This window comes from Cherax quadricarinatus, chromosome 63 (genome assembly GCF_038502225.1).
Source record: "Cherax quadricarinatus isolate ZL_2023a chromosome 63, ASM3850222v1, whole genome shotgun sequence".
NCBI lineage: Eukaryota > Metazoa > Arthropoda > Malacostraca > Decapoda > Parastacidae > Cherax > Cherax quadricarinatus.
Window position 1 is genome coordinate 1,454,166 of NC_091354.1, and position 25,806 is coordinate 1,479,971.

Here is a 25,806-nt window from a genome sequence, read left to right on the forward strand (position 1 = left end):
GATGCTGCCATAGTGAAGAGCTCTGTCCCACAAGGCACAGTACTCGCACCTATCCTGTTCCTTATTCTCATATCAGACATAGACAGAGATGTAAACCACAGCGCTGTATCATCTTTTGCAGACTATACTAGGATCTGCATGAGAGTGTCATCCATTGAGGACACGGCAAAGCTCCAAGAAAATATAAACCAAGTTTTCCAATGGGCAACAGAGAACAATATGATGTTCAATGAAGACAAATTCCAACTACTCCGTTATGGAAAACTGGAGGAAATAATAACTAGAACTGAGTATACTACAAACTCCAATCACACAATAGAGAGGAAAAGTAATGTGAGAGACATGGGAGTGGTAATGTCAGAGGATCTCACCTTCAAGGACCACAACAACGCCACTATCACATCTGCTAGGAAACTGATAGGATGGATAATGAGAACATTCAAGACAAGAGATGCTAAGCCAATGATGATCCTTTTTAAATCACTTATTCTTTCTAGGCTGGAATACTGCTGTACATTAACATCCCCATTCAAGGCAGGTGAAATTGCAGAGCTAGAGAATGTACAGAGAACCTTTACTACACGTATAAGTTCAATCAAACACCTTAACTACTGGGAGCGCCTGGAAGCACTTGACTTGTACTCACTAGAGCGCAGGCGAGAGAGATATATCATAATCTACACCTGGAAGATTCTGGAGGGACTGGTCCTTAATATGCACACAAAAATCACTCCATACGAAAGCAAAAGACTTGGCAGGCGATGCAACATACCCCCAGTGAAAAGTAGGGGCGTCACTGGTACACTAAGAGAAAACACAGTAAGTGTCCGGGGCCCAAGACTGTTCAACAGCCTCCCACCAGCAATAAGGGGCATTACGGGAAGACCCCTGGTTGTCTTCAAGAGGGAGCTGGACAGATACCTAAAGACGGTGCCGGATCAGCCGGGCTGTGGTTCGTACGTTGGATTACGTGCGGCCAGCAGTAACAGCCTCGTTGATCAGGCCCTGATCCACCGGGAGGCCTGGTCGTGGACTGGGCCGCGGGGACGTTGATCCCCGGAATTCCCTCCAGGTAGACTCCAGGTACCTATCTACCTACTGCCCTCTGGCGAGTGTTACAGTACTAGCAGAGTTGTGGGTGCCATAGGTCAGATTGCAGCTCCTGGACCCCGTTTTCAGCTTGCAACACTACTGGCACTCCTCCAGTGTTGCTTGCTGGTGATGTTAGTTGCTAGTTCCTAGGGTCTTCGTGCAGGTTGGATACTAGTTCCTGGGGTCTTCATGCAGGTTGGTTGCTAGTTCCTGGAGTCTTCCTGCAGGTTGGTTGCTAGTTCCTGGGGTCTTCCTGCAGGTTGGTTGCTAGTTTCTGGGGTCTTCCTGCAGGTTGGTTGCTAATTCCTGGGGTCTTCCTGCAGGTTGGTTGCTAGTTTCTGGGGTCTTCCTGTAGGTTTGTTGCTAGTTCCTGGGGGTCTTCCTGCAGGTTGGTTGCTAGTTCCTGGGGTCTTCCTGCAGGTTGGTTGCTAGTTCCTGGGGTCTTCCTGCAGGTTGGTTGCAAGTTCCTGGGGTCTTCCTGCAGGTTGGTTGCTAGTTTCAGGGGACTTCCTGTAGGTTGGTTGCTAGTTCCTGGGGTCTTCCTGCAGGTTGGTTGCTAGTTCATGGGGTCTTGCCGCAGGTTGGTTGCTAGTTCCTGAGGTCTTCCTGCAGGTTGGTTGCTAGTTCCTGGGGTCTTCCTGCAGGTTGGTTGCTAGTTTATAGGGTCTTCCTGCAGGTTGGTTGCTAGTTTCTGGGGTCTTCCTGCAAGTTGGTTGCTAGTTCCTGGGGTCTTCCTGCAGGTTGGTTGCTAGTTTCTGGGGTCTTCCTGCAGGTTGATTGCTAGTTCCTGGGGTCTTCCTGCAGGTTGGTTGCTAGTTCCTGGAGTCTTCCTGCAGGTTGGTTGCTAGTTCCTGGGATATTCCTGCAGGTTGATTGCTAGTTCCTGGGGTCTTCCTGCAGGTTGGTTGCTAGTTTCTGGGGTCTTCCTGCAGGTTGGTTGCTAGTTCCTGGGATCTTCATGCAGGTTGGTTGCTAATTCCTGGGGTCTTCCTGAAGGTTGGTTGCTAGTTTCTGGGGTCTTCCTGCAGGTTGGTTGCTAGTTCCTGGAGTCTTCCTGCAGGTTGGTTGCTAGTTCCTGGGATATTCCTGCAGGTTGATTGCTAGTTCCTGTGGTCTTCCTTCAGGTTGGTTGCTAGTTCCTGGGGTCTTCCTGCAGGTTGGTTGCTAGTTCCTGGGGTCTTCCTGCAGGTTGGTTGCTAGTTCCTGGGGTCTTCCTGCAGGTTGGTTGCTAGTTCCTGGGGTCTTCCTGAAGGTTGGTTGCTAGTTCCTGGGGTCTTCCTGCAGGTTGGTTGCTAGTTCCTGGGGTCTTCCTGCAGGTTGGTTGCTAGTTCCTGGAGTCTTCCTGCAGGTTGGTTGCTAGTTCCTGGGATATTCCTGCAGGTTGATTGCTAGTTCCTGTGGTCTTCCTGCAGGTTGGTTGCTAGTTCCTGGGGTCTTCCTGAAGGTTGGTTGCTAGTTCCTGGGGTCTTCCTGCAGGTTGGTTGCTAGTTCCTGGGGTCTTCCTGCAGGTTGGTTGGTAGTTCCTGGGGTCTTCCTGAAGGATGGTTGCTAGTTCCTGGGATCTTCCTGAAGGATGGTTGCTAGTTCCTGGGATCTTCCTGAAGGATGGTTGCTAGTTCCTGGGATCTTCCTGAAGGATGGTTGCTAGTTCCTGGGATCTTCCTGAAGGATGGTTGCTAGTTCCTGGGGTCTTCCTGAAGGATGGTTGCTAGTTCCTGGGGTCTTCCTGAAGGATGGTTGCTAGTTCCTGGGGTCTTCCTGAAGGATGGTTGCTAGTTCCTGGGGTCTTCCTGAAGGATGGTTGCTAGTTCCTGGGGTCTTCCTGAAGGATGGTTGCTAGTTCCTGGGGTCTTCCTGAAGGATGGTTGCTAGTTCCTGGGGTCTTCCTGAAGGTTGGTTGCTAGTTCCTGGGGTCTTCCTGCAGGTTGGTTGCTACAAGAAGCACGCATATTTAGTAGACACAGTGTTGGACTCAGTGTTGAGTTGACGGAGTGTAGAACACTGTTGTGTCTATGATATCCAACATCCACTGTGTTGTATACAACACTGCCTGGCTCCCTCACTCACTCACTCACTCACTCTCTCATTCACTCTCTCACTCGCTCACTCACTGGGAATGTACTCTCTGGTTCGGAGAGGATATAGGTCATTGTTTATATTTTGCAAATTCTTGAAGGTCACTGCAATAATAACCTCAAGTGTGTGTGTGTGTGTATGTGTGTGTACTCACCTGTATGTTGTTGCAGTGGTCGAATCACAGCTCCCGTGAGTACAACTGTCATAATTGTATACAATATGCTGATTCCTAATGGTTACCCTGTCCTTAAAATATTTTCTAGGATCATCGTCCCCTCGACCCGGTCTCAGAACAGGCCCCCGACTAGACAACTTGATCAGGGAGGCTGTTGGTGCTCGCTGCAGTGCACTTCGATGTGCACGCATGCAGTGACACGGAAAATTCCTTCGTGAGGACATATAGTGATCTCCAGTAAGACAGTAATAATGTCACACACACACACACACACACACACACACACACACACACACACACACACACACACACACACACACACACACACACACACACACACACACACACACACACACACAGTTATGATAAAGCTCACGGTTCAGGGAGAGTGACCTAGTATCGACCAGAGAAGAGGCGGTGCCAGGAGCTTGGACTCGACCCCTGCAACCTCAACTAGGTGAGTACACACACACACACATTATCCTGACCGGGAAGGACCAAACCGACGGAACACATCCTATAGAAAGGTTGATAATAATAATAATAATAATAATAATAATAATAATAATAATAATAGTAACAACAATAATAATAATAATAATAATAATGAAGATTGAGACACTTATGCAGCATATGGAAATCTTTATTCAGGAAACGTTTCGCCACACAGTGGCTTCATCAGTCCAATACAAAGAGGAAGGCGTAAGGAGAGGAGGAGTATGAGGTAATCAGTCCCTCGGCCTGGAGTCGATGTGTTCAGTCCATCAATCTTGTAGAATGTACAGCATAGGGCCGTAGACGTGGCTTATATACTGTAGTGAGGTGACGTGAAGCAGATGGAGGCGGGGTCATAGTGGTACCATCCACTTGTTCAACCTTTGGACGAAGACCTACTTCGACTAGTGGATGGTACCACTATGACCCCGCCTCCAACTGCTTCACGTCACCTCACTACAGTATATAAGCCACGTCTACGGCCCTATGCTGTACATTCTACAAGATTGATGGACTGAACACATCGACTCCAGGCCGAGGGACTGATTACTTCATACTCCTCCTCTCCTTACGCCTTCCTCTTTGTATTGGACTGATGAAGCCACTGTGTGGCGAAACATTTCCTGAATAAAGATTCTCATATGCTGCATAAGTGTCTCAATCTTCAACTTGTCGGTTTTTTCAAACCATTCATCACAATAATAATAATAATAATAATAATAATAATAATAATAATAATAATAATAATAATAATAATAATATTATTATTATTATTATTATTATTATTATTATTATTATTATTATTATTATTAAGGCAGGGTTAGAACAAGCCTGGTAGTCGCTAATATCGAAATTCTGGCTCTAACAATGCATTCGATTTGGGATAAAAAGTGTGGTCCAGTAGCTAGCGTTCAACCAGCGTAAATTTCTTTAGTAAACTGGTGGATTTACGGTCTGATGCACACGTACATGTACACTTAACATTAGGTCTGATGCACACGTACATGTACACTTAACACTAGGTCTGATGCACACGTACATGTACACTTAACACTAGGTCTGATGCACACGTACATGTACATGATCACAAGGTCTGATGCACACGTACATGTACACTTAACACTAGGTCTGATGCACACGTACATGTACACTTAACACTAGGTCTGATGCACACGTACATGTACATGATCACAAGGTCTGATGCACACGTACATGTACACTTAACACTAGGTCTGATGCACACGTCCATGTACACTTAACACTAGGTCTGATGCACACGTACATGTACACTTAACACTAGGTCTGATGCACACGTACATGTACACTTAACACTAGGTCTGATGCACACGTACATGTACATGATCACAAGGTCTGATGCACACGTACATGTACACTTAACACTAGGTCTGATGCACACGTACATGTACATGATCACAAGGTCTGATGCACACGTACATGTACATGATCACTAGGTCTGATACACACGTACATGTACATGATCACTAGGTCTGATGCACACGTACATGTACACTTAACATTAGGTCTGATGCACACGTACATGTACATGATCACTAGGTCTGATACACACGTACATGTGCACATAGCACATGGTCCAATACACACGTACATGTGCACACAGCACAAGGTCTGATATACACGTACATGTACACACTTGACATTATGTTTACGCTAGTCTGTGGTCGACGATGTCCAGATGATTGTTTGTTTGTGTGTGTGTGTGTGTGTGTGTGTGTGTGTGTGTGTGTGTGTGTGTGTGTGTGTGTGTGTGTGTGTGTGTGTGTTTGTGTGTGTGTGTGTGTGTGTGTGTGTGTGTGTGTGTGTGTGTGTGTGTGTGTGTGTGTGTGTGTGTGTTTGTGTGTGTGTGTGTGTGTGTGTGTGTGTGTGTGTGTGTGTGTGTGTGTGTGTGTGTGTGTGTGTGTGTGTGTGTGTGTTTGTGTGTGTGTGTGTGTGTGTGTGTGTGTGTGTGTGTGTGTGTGTGTGTGTGTGTGTGTGTGTGTGTGTGTGTGTGTGTGTGTGTGTGTGTGTGTGTGTGTGTTTACTCACCTAACTGACCTCACCTTATTGTATCTGCAGGTTTCGAGGCAGAGCTCCGGGCTCCGCTTCTCAATCCTGTCTGACGTGTTCCTCCTAGATGCTAACAGTATCACGTTAGGTAATATTCGTCAGGAAACACTTGGTCATCTGACCGAGGCCTTCCACTGGCTTACCCCTAAACCCCTTTGAAAACTATGGCTCTGATTATAACCAGTTTTTAAAGCAGTGTTATTTATCATTTCAGATGGCCTGGAGAGGGAGTGTAAGTGTTGCAGTGACGCCGCCCGCCCCACCGTCCTCATCAGAAACAATTTCCGAGGCTTCTGCAGTGAAATGCTGGGGTCGACGCGCCCTCACCTGCCCCCGGCTCGCCCACCCCCTCCTCGGGAGTGCAGTAGTCGTTCTCCTTCCCCGGAAAACCCAAGACGACCCACGCAGCTGGAGGAGGAGCTGCGCGCTGCTGGAGTCTACTTCAGGAGGCCAGGATCACCTCCCAGAGTTCCCATCAGGACCTACGCTGCAACGCGAAGTCACACACCTCCCAGAAATCCCGCCTCAGCTAGAAACCACACTCAGACGAGGGCCTACACGCCCGTGAGGACCGCCCATGCGTCCAGTAGGAGCGAGGCGGAGGCAGTAGCGGCGGCTCTGGATGTTCTGGACTCGTCACTGGTAGGACTCAGCAGTTCCTCCAGTGAAAGTTCTCCAGCTCGCTCCCACGCCTCCAGTGTCGTGGAGCGACGCCTGTCTGGGCCAGACCCCACGCCTGCACACACGCCCACCTCTCTTCACACCCACGAGCACGCCCACGACGCGGCAGGGGCTCCTCAAGACTCCACTATCATCGGCAGAGGACACGACCATTTTACCAATTCTAATCATTACCGAGTCAGTCAGTGTCTCGCCCACGGTGCTGGAGTGGGCGGGCGGAGTCAGGAGAATGGGCGGCCGCTGGATAAGGAAGGTGGGCGGTCCCAGGAGGGGTGCCAGGATCTGCAACCCAAGGACGCCGTCATGGAGAGTCTTAATCTCATCGAGGAGGTGTACGTGGACGCACGCACCGTGCCCCACTCGTCCGTGTCCATGCACGCCTACTACCCTGGCGTGCAGTACTCACCCACCACGCCCTCACCGACGACCCCAATGAAACTGGGCAGGCACTCCTCTCTCAGCCCCACCCGCAGGGCCATAGGGCCTCCTACAGTGCCAGGGGATAGTGACAGTGGACACGAAAGTGGTGCCACTAGCCCCTGTGGCACTGGTGAAGATACCCAGTCACCACCCCCCTCCCCCCACACCTCCCACAGTGCCACCAACACCCCCTCCTCCTTCATCCACTCCCGCACCTCCAGTTTAATTTCCTGTCGCGGGTCGGGGGTTTTGGAGGGAGAGGTGGGCGTGGCGGTGGTGGGAGAGCCAGCCACCCACATGGGCAGCGGCGTGGGCGGCGTGTTGGAGCCCCGGCCGCCCACGCACTTCGTTGTAGTGGCTATAGACTTCGGTACCACCTACAGCGGATACGCTTTCAGTTTCACCCGCGACCCCGACAGTGTCCACATGATGAAGAAGTGGGAAGGTAAGTACACACGACAGTGCCAGTCTGTTGTGACACTCAAGACAGTGCCAGTCTGTTGTGACACTCACCACAGTGCCAGTCTGTTGTGATACCACAGTGCCAGTAACTAACCATCTATTATACAAGCCTCGATTATACAAGTTCCTATTATACAGCATGCCTCTATTATGCAGCATGCCTCTATTATACAGCATGCCTCTATTATACAGCATGCCTCTATTATACAGCATGCCTCTATTATACAGCATGCCTCTATTATACAGCATGCCTCTATTATACAGCATGCCTCTATTATACAGCATGCCTCTATTATACAGCATGCCTCTATTATACAGCATGCCTCTATTATACAGCATGCCTCTATTATACAGCATGCCTCTATTATACAGCATGCCTCTATTATACAGCATGCCTCTATTATACAGCATGCCTCTATTATACAAGATGATCACTAATACATGATAATCATAGCGCACAACGAACACCTGTCGCTTTATAAAGACAAACAATATATTGGCTATAAACAGAGTTTGATTAAGATTTTGTAGGGACCCTTGGGCTACAGGTACTGTGAGTACCCTGGGCTACAGGTACTGTGAGTACCCTGGGCTACAGGTGCTGTGAGTACCCTGGGCTACAGGTACTGTGAGTACCCTGGGCTACAGGTACTGTGAGTACCCTGGGCTACAGGTACTGTGAGTACCCTGGGCTACAGGTACTGTGAGGACCCTGGGCTACAGGTACTGTGAGTACCCTGGGCTACAGGTACTGTGAGTACCCTGGGATACGGGTACTGTGAGTACCCTGGGCTACAGGTACTGTGAGTACCCTGGGCTACAGGTACTGTGAGGACCCTGGGCTACAGGTACGGTGAGTACCCTGGGCTACAGGTACTGTGAGTACCCTGGGCTACAGGTTCTGTGAGTACCCTGGGCTACAGGTACTGTGAGGAACCTGGGCTACAGGTACTGTGAGTACCCTGGGCTACAGGTACTGTGAGTACCCTGGGCTACGGGTACTGTGAGTACCCTGGGCTACAGGTACTGTGAGGACCCTGGGCTACAGGTACTGTGAGTACCCTGGGCTACAGGTACTGTGAGTACCCTGGGCTACAGGTACTGTGAGTACCCTGGGCTACAGGTACTGTGAGTACCCTGGGCTACAGGTACTGTGAGTACCCTGGGCTACAGGTACTGTGAGGACCCTGGGCTACAGGTACTGTGAGTACCCTGGGCTACAGGTACTGTGAGTACCCTGGGCTACAGGTACTGTGAGGACCCTGGGCTACAGGTACTGTGAGTACCCTGGGCTACAGGTACTGTGAGTACCCTGGGCTACAGGTACTGTGAGTACCCTGGGCTACGGGTACTGTGAGTACCCTGGGCTACAGGTACTGTGAGTACCCTGGGCTACAGGTACTGTGAGTACCCTGGGCTAGGGGTACTGTGAGTACCCTGGGCTACAGGTACTGTGAGTACCCTGGGCTACAGGTACTGTGAGTACCCTGGGCTACGGGTACTGTGAGTACCCTGGGCTACGGGTACTGTGAGTACCCTGGGCTACAGGTACTGTGAGTACCCTGGGCTATAGGTACTGTGAGTACCCTGGGCTACGGGTAATGTGAGTACCCTGGGCTACAGGTACTGTGAGTACCCTGGGCTACAGGTACTGAGAGTACCCTGGGCTACAGGTACTGTGAGTACCCTGTGCTACAGGTTCTGTGAGTACCCTGGGCTACAGGTACTGTGAGGAACCTGGGCTACAGGTACTGTGAGTACCCTGGGCTACAGGTACTGTGAGTACCCTGGGCTACGGGTACTGTGAGTACCCTGGGCTACAGGTACTGTGAGGACCCTGGGCTACAGGTACTGTGAGTACCCTGGGCTACAGGTACTGTGAGTACCCTGGGCTACAGGTACTGTGAGTACCCTGGGCTACAGGTACTGCGAGTACCCTGGGCTACAGGTACTGTGAGTACCCTGGGCTACAGGTACTGTGAGGACCCTGGGCTACAGGTACTGTGAGTACCCTGGGCTACAGGTACTGTGAGTACCCTGATCTACGGGTACTGTGAGTACCCTGGGCTACAGGTACTGTGAGGACCCTGGGCTACAGGTACTGTGAGTACCCTGGGCTACAGGTACTGTGAGTACCCTGGGCTACAGGTACTGTGAGTACCCTGGGCTACGGGTACTGTGAGTACCCTGGGCTACAGGTACTGTGAGTACCCTGGGCTACAGGTACTGTGAGTACCCTGGGCTACGGGTACTGTGAGTACCCTGGGCTACAGGTACTGTGAGTACCCTGGGCTACAGGTACTGTGAGTACCCTGGGCTACGGGTACTGTGAGTACCCTGGGCTACGGGTACTGTGAGTACCCTGGGCTACAGGTACTGTGAGTACCATGGGCTACAGGTACTGTGAGTACCCTGGGCTACGGGTAATGTGAGTACCCTGGGCTACAGGTACTGTGAGTACCCTGGGCTACAGGTACTGTGAGTACCCTGGGCTACAGGTACTGTGAGTACCCTGGGCTACAGGTACTGTGAGTACCCTGAGCTACGGGTACTGTGAGTACCCTGGGCTACAGGTACTGTGAGTACCCTGGGCTACAGGTACTGTGAATACCCTGGGCTACGGGTACTGTGAGTACCCAGGGCTACGGGCACTGTGAGTACCCTGGGCTACAGGTACTGTGAGTACCCTGGGCTACGGGTACTGTGAGTACCCTGGGCTACAGGTACTGTGAGTACCCTGGGCTACAGGTACTGTGAGTACCCTGGGCTACGGGTACTGTGAGTACCCTGGGCTACGGGTACTGTGAGTACCCTGGGCTACAGGTACTGTGAGTACCCTGGGCTACAGGTACTGTGAGTACCCTGGGCTACGGGTACTGTGAGTACCCTGGGCTACGGGTACTGTGAGTACCCTGGGCTACAGGTACTGTGAGTACCCTGCGCTACAGGTACTGTGAGGACCCTGGGCTACAGGTACTGTGAGGAACCTGGGCTACAGGTACTGTGAGTACCCTGGGCTACAGGTACTGTGAGTACCCTGGGCTACGGGTACTGTGAGTACCCTGGGCTACGGGTACTGTGAGTACCCTGGGCTTCGGGTACTGTGAGTACCCTGGGCTACAGGTACTGTGAGTACCCTGGGCTACAGGTACTGTGAGGACCCTGGGCTACAGGTACTGTGAGTACCCTGGGCTACAGGTACTGTGAGTACCCTGGGCAACGGGTACTGTGAGTACCCTGGGCTACGGGTACTGTGAGTACCCTGGGCAACAGGTACTGTGAGTTCCCTGGGCTACAGGTACTGTGAGTACCCTGGGCTACGTGTACTGTGAGTACCCTGGGCTACGGGTACTGTGAGTACCCTGGGCTACAGGTACTGTGAGTACCCTGGGCTACAGGTACTGTGAGGACCCTGGGCTACAGGTACTGTGAGGACCCTGGGCTACAGGTACTGTGAGTACCCTGGGCTACAGGTACTGTGAGTACCCTGGGCTACAGGTACTGTGAGTACCCTGGGCTACAGGTACTGTGAGTACCCTGGGCTACAGGTACTGTGAGGATCCTGGGCTACAGGTACTGTGAGGACCCTGGGCTACAGGTACTGTGAGTACCCTGGGCTACAGGTACTGTGAGTACCCTGGGCTACGGGTACAGTGAGTACCCTGGGCTACGGGTACTGTGAGTACTCTGGGCTACGGGTACTGTGAGTACCCTGGGCTACGTCTACTCTGAGTACCCTGGGCTACAGGTACTGTGAGTACCCTGGGCTACAGGTACTGTGAGTACCCTGGGCTACAGGTACTGTGAGTACCCTGGGCTACAGGTACTGTGAGTACCCTGGGCTACGGGTACTGTGAGTACCCTGGGCTACGGGTACTGTGAGTACCCTGGGCTACAGGTACTGTGAGTACCCTGGGCTACGAGTACTGTGAGTACCCTGGGCTACGGGTACTGTGAGTACCCTGGGCTACGGGTACTGTGAGTACCCTGGGCTACAGGTACTGTGAGGACCCTGGGCTACAGGTACTGTGAGTACCCTGAGCTACAGGTACTGTGAGTACCCTGGGCTACGGGTACTGTGAGTACCCTGGGCTACGGGTACTGTGAGTACCCTGGGCTACAGGTACTGTGAGTACCCTGGGCTACAGGTACTGTGAGGTCCCTGGGCTACAGGTACTGTGAGGACCCTGGGCTACAGGTACTGTGAGTACCCTGGGCTACAGGTACTGTGAGTACCCTGGGCTACAGGTACTGTGAGTACCCTGGGCTACAGGTACTGTGAGTACCCTGGGCTACGGGTACTGTGAGTACCCTGGGCTACTTGTACTGTGAGTACCCTGGGCTACGGGTACTGTGAGTACCCTGGGCTACGGGTACTGTGAGTACCCTGGGCTACAGGTACTTTGAGTACCCTGGGCTACAGGTACTGTGAGGACCCTGGGCTACAGGTACTGTGAGTACCCTGGGCTACAGGTACTGTGAGTACCTTGGGCTACGGGTACTGTGAGTACCCTGGGCTACGGGTACTGTGAGTACCCTGGGCTACTGGTACTGTGAGTACCCTGGGCTACTGGTACTGTGAGTACCCTGGGCTACGGGTACTGTGAGTACCCTGGGCTACGGGTACTGTGAGTACCCTGGGCTACAGGTACTGTGAGTACCCTGAGCTACAGGTACTGTGAGGACCCTGGGCTACAGGTACTGTGAGGACCCTGGGCTACAGGTACTGTGAGTACCCTGGGCTACAGGTACTGTGAGTATCCTGCGCTACGGGTACTGTGAGTACCCTGGGCTACGGGTACTGTGAGTACCCTGGGCTACGGGTACTGTGAGTACCCTGGGCTACGGGTACTGTGAGTACCCTGGGCTACAGGTACTGTGAGTACCCTGGGCTACAGGTACTGTGAGGACCCTGGGCTACAGGTACTGTGAGTACCCTGGGCTACAGGTACTGTGAGTACCCTGGGCTACGGGTACTGTGAGTACCCTGGGCTACGGGTACTGTGAGTACCCTGGGCTACAGGTACTGTGAGTACCCTGGGCTACAGGTACTGTGAGTACCCTGGGCTACGGGTACTGTGAGTACCCTGGGCTACAGGTACTGTGAGTACCCTGGGCTACAGGTACTGTGAGGACCCTGGGCTACAGGTACTGTGAGTACCCTGGGCTACAGGTACTGTGAGTACCCTGGGCTACAGGTACTGTGAGTACCCTGGGCTACGGGTACTGTGAGTACCCTGGGCTACGGGTACTGTGAGTACCCTGGGCTACAGGTACTGTGAGGTCCCTGGGCTACAGGTACTGTGAGGACCCTGGGCTACAGGTACTGTGAGTACCCTGGGCTACAGGTACTGTGAGTACCCTGGGCTACAGGTACTGTGAGTACCCTGGGCTACAGGTACTGTGAGTACCCTGGTCTACAGGTACTGTGAGTACCCTGGGCTACAGGTACTGTGAGTACCCTGGGCTACAGGTACTGTGAGTACCCTGGGCTACAGGTACTGTGAGTACCCTGGGCTACAGGTACTGTGAGTACCCTGGGCTACAGGTACTGTGAGTACCCTGGGCTACAGGTACTGTGAGTACCCTGGGCTACAGGTACTGTGAGTACCCTGGGCTACAGGTACTGTGAGTACCCTGGGCTACAGGTACTGTGAGTACCCTGGGCTACAGGTACTGTGAGTACCCTGGGCTACAGGTACTGTGAGTACCCTGGGCTACAGGTACTGTGAGGACCCTGGGCTACAGGTACTGTGAGTACCCTGGGCTACAGGTACTGTGAGGACCCTGGGCTACAGGTACTGTTAGGACCCTGGGCAACAGGTACTGTGAGTACCCTGGGCTACAGGTACTGTGAGTACCCTGGGCTACAGGTACTGTCAGGACCCTGGGCTACAGGTTCTGTGAGTACCCTGGGCTACAGGTACTGTGAGGACCCTGGGCTACAGGTACTGTGAGTACCCTGGGCTACAGGTACTGTGAGGACCCTGGGCTACAGGTACTGTGAGTACCCTGGGCTACAGGTACTGTGAGGACCCTGGGCTACAGGTACTGTGAGGACCCTGGGCTACAGGTACTGTGAGTACCCTGGGCTACAGGTACTGTGAGTACCCTGGGCTACAGGTACTGTGAGTACCCTTGGGCTACAGGTACTGTGAGGGCCCTGGGCTACAGGTACTGTGAGGGCCCTGGGCTACAGGTACTGTGAGGGCCATGGACTACAGGTACTGTGAGTACCCTGGGCTACAGATACTGTGAGTACCCTGGGCTACGGGTACTGTGAGTACCCTGGGCTACGGTTACTGTGAGTACCCTGGGCTACGGGTACTGTGAGTACCCTGGGCTACGGTTACTGTGAGTACCCTGGGCTACGGTTACTGTGAGTACCCTGGGCTACGGTTACTGTGAGTACCCTGGGCTACGGTTACTGTGAGTACCCTGGGCTACGGGTACTGTGAGTACCCTGGGCTACGGTTACTGTGAGTACCCTGGGCTACGGTTACTGTGAGTACCCTGGGCTACGGTTACTGTGAGTACCCTGGGCTACGGTTACTGTGAGTACCCTGGGCTACGGTTACTGTGAGTACCCTGGGCTACGGGTACTGTGAGTATCCTGGGCTACAGGTACTGTGAGTACCCTGGGCTACGGGTACTGTGAGTACCCTGAGCTACAGGTACTGTGAGAACCCTGGGCTACGGGCACTGTGAGTACCCTGTGCTACGGGTACTGTGAGTACCCTGGGCTACAGATACTGTGAGTACCCTGGGCTACGGGTACTGTGAGTACCCTGGGCTACAGGTACTGTGAGTACCCTGGGCTACGGGTACTGTGAGTACCCTGGGCTACAGGTACTGTGAGTACCCTGGGCTACGGGTACTGTGAGTACCCTGGGTTACGGGTACTGTGAGTACCCTGGGCTACAGGTACTGTGAATACCCTGGGCTACGGGTACTGTGAGTACCCTGGGCTACGGGTACTGTGAGTACCCTGGGCTACAGGTACTGTGAGTACCCTGGGCTACAGGTACTGTGAGTACCCTGGGCTACGGTTACTGTGAGTACCCTGGGCTACGGGTACTGTGAGTACCCTGGGCTACGGGTACTGTGAGTACCCGGGGCTACGGGTACTGTGAGGACCCTGGGCTACAGGTACTGTGAGTACCCTCGGCTACAGGTACTGTGAGGACCCTGGGTACAGGTACTGTGAGGACCCTGGGTACAGGTACTGTGAGGACCCTGGGCTACAGGTACTGTGAGGACCCTGGGCTACAGGTACTGTGAGGACCCTGGGCTACAGGTACTGTGAGTACCCTGGGCTACAGGTACTGTGAGTACCCTGGGCTACAGGTACTGTGAGGACCCTGGGCTACAGGTACTGTGAGTACCCTGGGCTACAGCTACTGTGAGGACCCTGGGCTACAGGTACTGTGAGTACCCTGGGCTACAGGTACTGTGAGTACCCTGGGCTACAGGTTCTGTGAGTACCCTGGGCTACAGGTACTGTGAGGACCCTGGGCTACAGGTACTGTGAGTACCCTGGGCTACAGGTACTGTGAGTACCCTGGGCTACGGGTACTGTGAGTACCCTGGGCTAAAGGTACTGTGAGGACCCTGGGCTACAGGTACTGTGAGTACCCTGGGCTACAGGTACTGTGAGTACCCTGGGCTACGGGTACTGTGAGTACCCTGGGCTACAGGTACTGTGAGGACCCTGGGCTACAGGTACTGTGAGTACCCTGGGCTACAGGTACTGTGAGTACCCTGGGCTACAGGTACTGTGAGTACCCTGGGCTACAGGTACTGTGAGTACCCTGGGCTACAGGTACTGTGAGTACCCTGGGCTACAGGTACTGTGAGGACCCTGGGCTACAGGTACTGTGAGGGCCCTGGGCTACAGGTACTGTGAGGACCCTGGGCTACAGGAACTGTGAGTACCCTGGGCTACAGGTACTGTGAGTACCCTGGGCTACGGGTACTGTGAGTACCCTGGGCTACAGGTACTGTGAGAACCCTGGGCTACAGGTACTGTGAGTACCCTGGGCTACAGGTACTGTGAGTACCCTGGGCTACAGGTACTGTGAGTAACCTGGGCTACAGGTACTGTGAGTACCCTGGGCTACGGGTACTGTGAGTACCCTGGGCTACGGGTACTGTGAGTACCCTGGGCTACAGGTACTGTAAGTACCCTGGGCTACGGGTATTGTGAGTACCCTGGGCTACAGGTACTGTGAGTACCCAGGGCTACAGGTACTGTGAGTACCCTGGGCTACAGGTACTGTGAGTACCCTGGGCTACAGGTACTGTGAGTACCCTGGGCTACGGGTACTGTGAGTACCCTGGGCTACGGGTACTGTGAGTACCCTGGGCTACAGGTACTGTGAGTACCCTGGGCTACAGGTACTGTGAGTACCCTGGGCTACGGGTACTGTGAGTACCCTGGGCTACAGGTACTGTGAGTACCCTGGGCTACAGGTACTGTGAGGACCCTGGGCTACAGGTACTGTGAGTACCCTGGGCTACAGGTACTGTGAGTACCCTGGGCTACGGGTACTGTGAGTACCCTGGGCTACGGGTACTGTGAGTACCCTGGGCTACGGGTACTGTGAGTACCCTGGGCTACAGGTACTGTGAGGTCCCTGGGCTACAGGTACTGTGAGGACTCTGGGCTACAGGTACTGTGAGTACCCTGGGCTACAGGTACTGTGAGTATCCTGGGCTACAGGTACTGTGAGTACCCTGGGCTACAGGTACTGTGAGTACCCTGGTCTACAGGTACTGTGAGTACCCTGGGCTTCAGGTACTGTGAGTACCCTGGGCTACAGGTACTGTGAGTACCCTGGGCTACAGGTACTGTGAGTACCCTGGGCTACAGTTACTGTGAGTACCCTGGGCTACAGGTACTGTGAGTACCCTGGGCTACAGGTACTGTGAGTACCCTGGGCAACAGGTACTGTGAGTACCCTGGGCTACAGGTACTGTGAGTACCCTGGGCTACAGGTACTGTGAGTACCCTGGGCTACAGGTACTGTGAGGACCCTGGGCTACAGGTACTGTGAGTACCCTGGGCTACAGGTACTGTGAGTACCCTGGGCTACAGGTACTGTGAGGACCCTGGGCTACAGGTACTGTGAGTACCCTGGGATACAGGTACTGTGAGGACCCTGGACTACAGGTACTGTGAAGACCCTGGGCTACAGGTACTGTGAGTACCCTGGGCTACAGGTACTGTGAGTACCCTGGGCTACAGGTACTGTGAGGACCCTGGGCTACAGGTACTGTGAGTACCCTGGGCTACAGGTACTGTGAGGACCCTGGGCTACAGGTACTGTGAGTACCCTGGGCTACAGGTACTGTGAGGACCCTGGGCTACAGGTACTGTGAGTACCCTGGGCTACAGGTACTGTGAGGACCCTGGGCTACAGGTACTGTGAGGACCCTGGGCTACAGGTACTGTGAGTACCCTGGGCTACAGGTACTGTGAGTACCCTGGGCTACAGGTACTGTGAGTACCCTTGGGCTACAGGTACTGTGAGGGCCCTGGGCTACAGGTACTGTGAGGGCCCTGGGCTACAGGTACTGTGAGGGCCATGGACTACAGGTACTGTGAGTACCCTGGGCTACAGGTACTGTGAGTACCCTGGGCTACGGGTACTGTGAGTACCCTGGGCTACGGGTAGTGTGAGTACCCTGGGCTACGGGTACTGTGAGTACCCTGGGCTACGGGTACTGTGAGTACCCTGGGCTACAGGTACTGTGAGTACCCTGGGCTACGGGTACTGTGAGTACCCTGGGCTACGGTTACTGTGAGTACCCTGGGCTACAAGTACTGTGAGTACCCTGGGCTACAGGTACTGTGAGTACCCTGGGCTACAGGTACTGTGAGTACCCTGGGCTACGGTTACTGTGAGTACCCTGGGCTACGGTTACTGTGAGTACCCTGGGCTACGGGTACTGTGAGTACCCTGGGCTACGGTTACTGTGAGTATCCTGGGCTACAGGTACTCTGAGTACCCTGGGCTACGGGTACTGTGAGTACCCTGAGCTACAGGTACTGTGAGAACCCTGGGCTACGGGCACTGTGAGTACCCTGTGCTACGGGTACTGTGAGTACCCTGGGCTACATGTACTGTGAGTACCCTGGGCTACGGGTATTGTGAGTACCCTGGGCTACAGGTACTGTGAGTACCCTGGGCTACGGGTACTGTGAGTACCCTGGGCTACAGGTACTGTGAGTACCCTGGGCTACGGGTACTGTGAGTACCCTGGGTTACGGGTACTGTGAGTACCCTGGGCTACAGGTACTGTGAATACCCTGGGCTACGGGTACTGTGAGTACCCTGGGCTACGGGTACTGTGAGTACCCTGGGCTACAGGTACTGTGAGTACCCTGGGCTACAGGTACTGTGAGTAAACTGGGCTACGGTTACTGTGAGTACCCTGGGCTACGGGTACTGTGAGTACCCTGGGCTACGGGTACTGTGAGTACCCGGGGCTACGGGTACTGTGAGGACCCTGGGCTACAGGTACTGTGAGTACCCTGGGCTACAGGTACTGTGAGGACCCTGGGTACAGGTACTGTGACGACCCTGGGCTACAGGTACTGTGAGGACCCTGGGCTACAGGTACTGTGAGTACCCTGGGCTACAGGTACTGTGAGTACCCTGGGCTACAGGTACTGTGAGGACCCTGGGCTACAGGTACTGTGAGTACCCTTGGCTACAGGTACTGTGAGTACCCTGGGATACGGGTACTGTGAGTACCCTGGGCTACAGGTACTGTGAGTACCCTGGGCTACAGCTACTGTGAGGACCCAGGCCTACAGGTACTGTGAGTACCCTGGGCTACAGGTACTGTGAGTACCCTGGGCTACAGGTTCTGTGAGTACCCTGGGTAACAGGTACTGTGAGGACCCTGGGCTACAGGTACTGTGAGTACCCTGGGCTACAGGTACTGTGAGTACCCTGGGCTACGGGTACTGTGAGTACCCTGGGCTACAGGTACTGTGAGAACCCTGGGCTACAGGTACTGTGAGTACCCTGGGCTACAGGTACTGTGAGTACCCTGGGCTACAGGTACTGTGAGTACCCTGGGCTACAGGTACTGTGAGTACCCTGGGCTACAGGTACTGTGAGTACCCTGGGCTACAGGTACTGTGAGGACCCTGGGCTACAGGTACTGTGAGGGCCCTGGGCTACAGGTACTGTGAGGACCCTGGGCTACAGGTACTGTGAGTACCCTGGGCTACAGGTACTGTGAGTACCCTGGGCTACGGGTACTGTGAGTACCCTGGGCTACAGGTACTGTGAGTACCCTGGGCTACAGGTACTGTGAGTACCCTGGGCTACAGGTACTGTGAGTACCCTGGGCTACAGGTACTGTGAGTACCCTGGGCTACGGGTACTGTGAGTACCCTGGGCTACGGGTACTGTGAGTACCCTGGGCTACATGTACTGTGAGTACCCTGGGCTACAGGTACTGTGAGTACCCTGGGCTACGGGTACTGTGAGTACCCTGGGCTACAGGTACTGTGAGTACCCTGGGCTACAGGTACTGTGAGGACCCTGGGCTACAGGTACTGTGAGTACCCTGGGCTACAGGTACTGTGAGTACCCTGGGCTACGGGTACTGTGAGTACCCTGGGCTACGGGTACTGTGAGTACCCTGGGCTACGGGTACTGTGAGTACCCTGGGCTACAGGTACTGTGAGTACCCTGAGCTACAGGTACTGTGAGTACCCTGGGCTACAGGTACTGTGAGGACCCTGGGCTACAGGTACTGTGAGTACCCTGGGCTACAGGTACTGTGAGTACCCTGAGCTACAGGTACTGTGAGTACCCTGGGCTACAGGTACTGTGAGTACCCTGGTCTACAGGTACTGTGAGTACCCTGGTCTACAGGTACTGTGAGTACCCTGGGCTACAGGTACTGTGAGTACCCTGGGCTACAGGTACTGTGAGTACCCTGGGCTACAGGTACTGTGAGTACCCTGGGCTACAGGTACTGTGAGTACCCTGGGCTACAGGTACTGTGAGTACCCTGGGCTAGAGGTACTGTGAGTACCCTGGGCTACAGGTACTGTGAGTACCTTGGGCTACAGGTACTGTGAGGGCCCTGGGCTACAGGTACTGTGAGTACCCTGGGCTACAGGTACTGTGAGTACCCTGGGCTACAGGTACTGTGAGGACCCTAGGCTACAGGTACTGTGAGAACCCTGGGCTACAGGTACTGTGAGGACCCTGGGCTACAGGTACTGTGAGGACCCTGGGCTACAGGTACTGTGAGTACCCTGGGCTACAGGTACTGTGAGTACCCTGGGCTACAGGTACTGTGAGGACCCTGGGCTACAGGTACTGTGAGTACCCTGGGCTACAGGTACTGTGAGGACCCTGGGCTACAGGTACTGTGAGTACCCTGGGCTATAGGTACTGGGAGGACCCTGGGCTACAGGTACTGTGAGTACCCTGGGCTACAGGTACTGTGAGGACCCTGGGCTACAGGTACTGTGAGGACCCTGGGCTACAGGTACTGTGAGTACCCTGGGCTACAGGTACTGTGAGTACCCTGGGCTACAGGTACTGTGAGTACCCTTGGGCTACAGGTACTGTGAGGGCCCTGGGCTACAGGTACTGTGAGGGCCCTGGGCTACAGGTACAGTGAGGGCCATGGACTACAGGTACTGTGAGTACCCTGGGCTACAGGTACTGTGAGTACCCTGGGCTACGGGTACTGTGAGTACCCTGGGCTACGGGTAGTGTGAGTACCCTGGGCTACGGGTACTGTGAGTACCCTGGGCTACGGGTACTGTGAGTACCCGGGGCTAGAGGTACTGTGAGTACCCTGGGCTACGGGTACTGTGAGTACCCTGGGCTACGGTTACTGTGAGTACCCTGGGCTACAAGTACTGTGAGTACCCTGGGCTACAGGTACTGTGAGTACCCTGGGCTACAGGTACTGTGAGTACCCTGGGCTACGGTTACTGTGAGTACCCTGGGCTACGGGTACTGTGAGTACCCTGGGCTACGGGTACTGTGAGTACCCTGGGCTACGGGTACTGTGAGTATCCTGGGCTACAGGTACTGTGAGTACCCTGGGCTACGGGTACAGTGAGTACCCTGAGCTACAGGTATTGTGAGAACCCTGGGCTACGGGCACTGTGAGTACCCTGTGCTACGGGTACTGTGAGTACCCTGGGCTACAGGTACTGTGAGTACCCTGGGCTACGGGTACTGTGAGTACCCTGGGCTACAGGTACTGTGAGTACCCTGGGCTACGGGTACTGTGAGTACCCTGGGCTACAGGTACTGTGAGTACCCTGGGCTACGGGTACTGTGAGTACCCTGGGTTACGGGTACTGTGAGTACCCTGGGCTACAGGTACTGTGAGTACCCTGGTCTACAGGTACTGTGAGTACCCTGGGCTACAGGTACTGTGAGTACCCTGGGCTACAGGTACTGTGAGTACCCTGGGCTACAGGTACTGTGAGTACCCTGGGCTACAGGTACTGTGAGTACCCTGGGCTACAGGTACTGTGAGTACCCTGGGCTACAGGTACTGTGAGTACCCTGGGCTACAGGTACTGTGAGTACCCTGGGCTAGAGGTACTGTGAGTACCCTGGGCTACAGGTACTGTGAGTACCTTGGGCTACAGGTACTGTGAGGGCCCTGGGCTACAGGTACTGTGAGTACCCTGGGCTACAGGTACTGTGAGTACCCTGGGCTACAGGTACTGTGAGGACCCTGGGCTACAGGTACTGTGAGTACCCTGGGCTACAGGTACTGTGAGGACCCTGGGCTACAGGTACTGTGAGGACCCTGGGCTACAGGTACTGTGAGTACCCTGGGCTACAGGTACTGTGAGTACCCTGGGCTACAGGTACTGTGAGGACCCTGGGCTACAGGTACTGTGAGTACCCTGGGCTACAGGTACTGTGAGGACCCTGGGCTACAGGTACTGTGAGTACCCTGGGCTAGAGGTACTGTGAGTACCCTGGGCTACAGGTACTGTGAGTACCTTGGGCTACAGGTACTGTGAGGGCCCTGGGCTACAGGTACTGTGAGTACCCTGGGCTACAGGTACTGTGAGTACCCTGGGCTACAGGTACTGTGAGGACCCTGGGCTACAGGTACTGTGAGTACCCTGGGCTACAGGTACTGTGAGGACCCTGGGCTACAGGTACTGTGAGGACCCTGGGCTACAGGTACTGTGAGTACCCTGGGCTACAGGTACTGTGAGTACCCTGGGCTACAGGTACTGTGAGGACCCTGGGCTACAGGTACTGTGAGTACCCTGGGCTACAGGTACTGTGAGGACCCTGGGCTACAGGTACTGTGAGTACCCTGGGCTATAGGTACTGGGAGGACCCTGGGCTACAGGTACTGTGAGTACCCTGGGCTACAGGTACTGTGAGGACCCTGGGCTACAGGTACTGTGAGGACCCTGGGCTACAGGTACTGTGAGTACCCTGGGCTACAGGTACTGTGAGTACCCTGGGCTACAGGTACTGTGAGTACCCTTGGGCTACAGGTACTGTGAGGGCCCTGGGCTACAGGTACTGTGAGGGCCCTGGGCTACAGGTACAGTGAGGGCCATGGACTACAGGTACTGTGAGTACCCTGGGCTACAGGTACTGTGAATACCCTGGGCTACGGGTACTGTGAGTACCCTGGGCTACGGGTAGTGTGAGTACCCTGGGCTACGGGTACTGTGAGTACCCTGGGCTACGGGTACTGTGAGTACCCGGGGCTACAGGTACTGTGAGTACCCTGGGCTACGGGTACTGTGAGTACCCTGGGCTACGGTTACTGTGAGTACCCTGGGCTACAAGTACTGTGAGTACCCTGGGCTACAGGTACTGTGAGTACCCTGGGCTACAGGTACTGTGAGTACCCTGGGCTACTGTTACTGTGAGTACCCTGGGCTACGGGTACTGTGAGTACCCTCGGCTACGGTTACTGTGAGTACCCTGGGCTACGGGTACTGTGAGTACCCTGGGCTACAGGTACTGTGAGTACCCTGGGCTACGGGTACAGTGAGTACCCTGAGCTACAGGTATTGTGAGAACCCTGGGCTACGGGCACTGTGAGTACCCTGTGCTACGGGTACTGTGAGTACCCTGGGCTACAGGTACTGTGAGTACCCTGGGCTACGGGTACTGTGAGTACCCTGGGCTACGGGTACTGTGAGTACCCTGGGCTACAGGTACTGTGAGTACCCTGGGCTACAGGTACTGTGAGTACCCTGGGCTACGGTTACTGTGAGTACCCTGGGCTACGGGTACTGTGAGTACCCTGGGCTACGGGTACTGTGAGTACCCGGGGCTACGGGTACTGTGAGGACCCTGGGCTACAGGTACTGTGAGTACCCTGGGCTACAGGTACTGTGAGGACCCTTGGTACAGGTACTGTGAGGACCCTGGGCTACAGGTACTGTGAGGACCCTGGGCTACAGGTACTGTGAGTACCCTGGGCTACAGGTACTGTGAGTACCCTGGGCTACAGGTACTGTGAGGACCCTGGGCTACAGGTACTGTGAGTACCCTGGGCTACAGGTACTGTGAGTACCCTGGGATATGGGTACTGTGAGTACCCTGGGCTACAGGTACTGTGAGTACCCTGGGCTACAGGTACTGTGAGTACCCTGGGCTACAGGTACTGTGAGGACCCTGGGCTACAGGTACTGTGAGTACCCTGGGCTACAGGTACTGTGAGTACCCTGGGATATGGGTACTGTGAGTACCCTGGGCTACAGGTACTGTGAGGACCCTGGGCTACAGGTACTGTGAGTACCCTGGGCTACAGGTACTGTGAGTACCCTGGGATATGGGTACTGTGAATACCCTGGGCTACGGGTACTGTGAGTACCCTGGGCTACGGGTACTGTGAGTACCCTGGGCTACAGGTACTGTGAGTACCCTGGGCTACAGGTACTGTGAGTACCCTGGGCTACGGTTACTGTGAGTACCCTGGGCTACGGGTACTGTGAGTACCCTGGGCTACGGGTACTGTGAGTACCCGGGGCTACGGGTACTGTGAGGACCCTGGGCTACAGGTACTGTGAGTACCCTGGGCTACAGGTACTGTGAGGACCCTGGGTACAGGTACTGTGAGGACCCTGGGCTACAGGTACTGTGAGGACCCTGGGCTACAGGTACTGTGAGTAACCTTAGCTACAGGTTCTGTGAGTACCCTGGGCTACAGGTACTGTGAAGACCCTGGGCTACAGGTACTGTGAGTACCCTGAACTACAGGTACTGTGAGTACCCTGGGCTACGGGTACTGTGAGTACCCTGGGCTACAGGTACTGTGAGGACCCTGGGCTACAGGTACTGTGAGTACCCTGGGCTACAGGTACTGTGAGTACCCTGGGCTACAGGTACTGTGAGTACCCTGGGCTACAGGTACTGTGAGTACCCTGGGCTACATGTACTGTGAGTACCCTGGGCTACAGGTACTGTGAGGACCCTGGGCTACAGGTACTGTGAGGGCCCTGGGCTACAGGTACTGTGAGGACCCTGGGCTACAGGTACTGTGAGTACCCTGGGCTACAGGTACTGTGAGTACCCTGGGCTACGGGTACTGTGAGTACCCTGGGCTACAGGTACTGTGAGAACCCTGGGCTACAGGTACTGTGAGTACCCTGGGCTACAGGTACTGTGAGTACCCTGGGCTACAGGTACTGTGAGTAACCTGGGCTACGGGTACTGTGAGTACCCTGGGCTACGGGTACTGTGAGTACCCTGGGCTACAGGTACTGTGAGTACCCTGGGCTACAGGTACTGTGAGTACCCTGGGCTACGGGTACAGTGAGTACCCTGGGCTACAGGTACTGTGAGTACCCTGGGCTACAGGTACTGTGAGTACCCTGGGCTACAGGTACTGTGAGTACCCTGGGCAACAGGTACTGTGAGTACCCTGGGCTACGGGTACTGTGAGTACCCTGGGCTACAGGTACTGTGAGTACCCTGGGCTACAGGTACTGTGAGTACCCTGGGCTACGGGTACTGTGAGTACCCTGGGCTACAGGTACTGTGAGTACCCTGGGCTACGGGTACTGTGAGTACCCTGGGCTACGGGTACTGTGAGTACCCTGGGCTACGGGCACTGTGAGTACCCTGGGCTACAGGTACTGTGAGTACCCTGGACTACGGGTACTGTGAGTACCCTGGGCTACAGGTACTGTGAGTACCCTGGGCTACAGGTACTGTGAGTACCCTGGGCTACGGGTACTGTGAGTACCCTGGGCTACGGGTACTGTGAGTACCCTGGGCTACAGGTACTGAGAGTACCCTGGGCTACAGGTACTGTGAGTACCCTGGGCTACGGGTACTGTGAGTACCCTGGGCTACGGGTACTGTGAGTACCCTGGGCTACAGGTACTGTGAGTACCCTGGGCTACAGGTACTGTGAGGACCCTGGGCTACAGGTACTGTGAGGACCCTGGGCTACAGGTAATGTGAGTACCCTGGGCTACAGGTACTGTGAGTACCCTGGGCTACGGGTACTGTGAGTACCCTGGGCTACGGGTACTGTGAGTACCCTGGGCTACGGGTACTGTGAGTACCCTGGGCTACGGGTACTGTGAGTACCCTGGGCTACAGGTACTGTGAGTACCCTGGGCTACAGGTACTGTGAGGACCCTGGGCTACAGGTACTGTGAGTACCCTGGGCTACAGGTACTGTGAGTACCCTGGGCAACGGGTACTGTGAGTACCCTGGGCTACGGGTACTGTGAGTACCCTGGGCTACAGGTACTGTGAGTACCCTGGGCTACAGGTACTGTGAGTACCCTGGGCTACGGGTACTGTGAGTACCCTGGGCTACGGGTACTGTGAGTACCCTGGGCTACAGGTACTGTGAGTACCCTGGGCTACAGGTACTGTGAGGACCCTGGGCTACAGGTACTGTGAGGACCCTGGGCTACAGGTACTGTGAATACCCTGGGCTACAGGTACTGTGAGTACCCTGGGCTACGGGTACTGTGAGTACCCTGGGCTACGGGTACTGTGAGTACCCTGGGCTACAGGTACTGTGAGTACCCTGGGCTACGAGTACTGTGAGTACCCTGGGCTACAGGTACTGTGAGTACCCTGGGCTACAGGTACTGTGATGACCCTGGGCTACAAGTACTTTGAGTACGCTGGGCTACAGGTACTGTGAGGACCTTGGGCTTCAGGTACTGTGAGGACCCTGGGCTACAGGTACTGTGAGTACCCTGGGCTACAAGTACTGTGAGGACCCTGGGCTACAGGTACTGTGAGGACCCTGGGCTACAGGTACTGTGAGTACCCTGGGCTACAGGTACTGTGAGTACCCTGGGCTAC

The 25,806-nt window shown here is 54.7% G+C and overlaps 1 protein-coding gene across 3 annotated transcripts in view; it reads left to right on the forward strand.

Annotated features, from left to right (window-relative positions):
* The window catches only part of LOC128698220 (mucin-2-like), a 149,776-nt gene that overhangs the window by 88,867 nt on the left and 35,103 nt on the right, over nucleotides 1-25,806 (forward strand). For all 3 annotated transcript variants that reach the window (XM_070098551.1, XM_070098553.1, XM_070098552.1), the window contains one exon: nucleotides 6,138-7,469. In XM_070098551.1, the coding sequence (XP_069954652.1) occupies nucleotides 6,138-7,469 (1,332 nt within the window). The remainder of the gene's footprint in view (nucleotides 1-6,137; nucleotides 7,470-25,806) is intronic.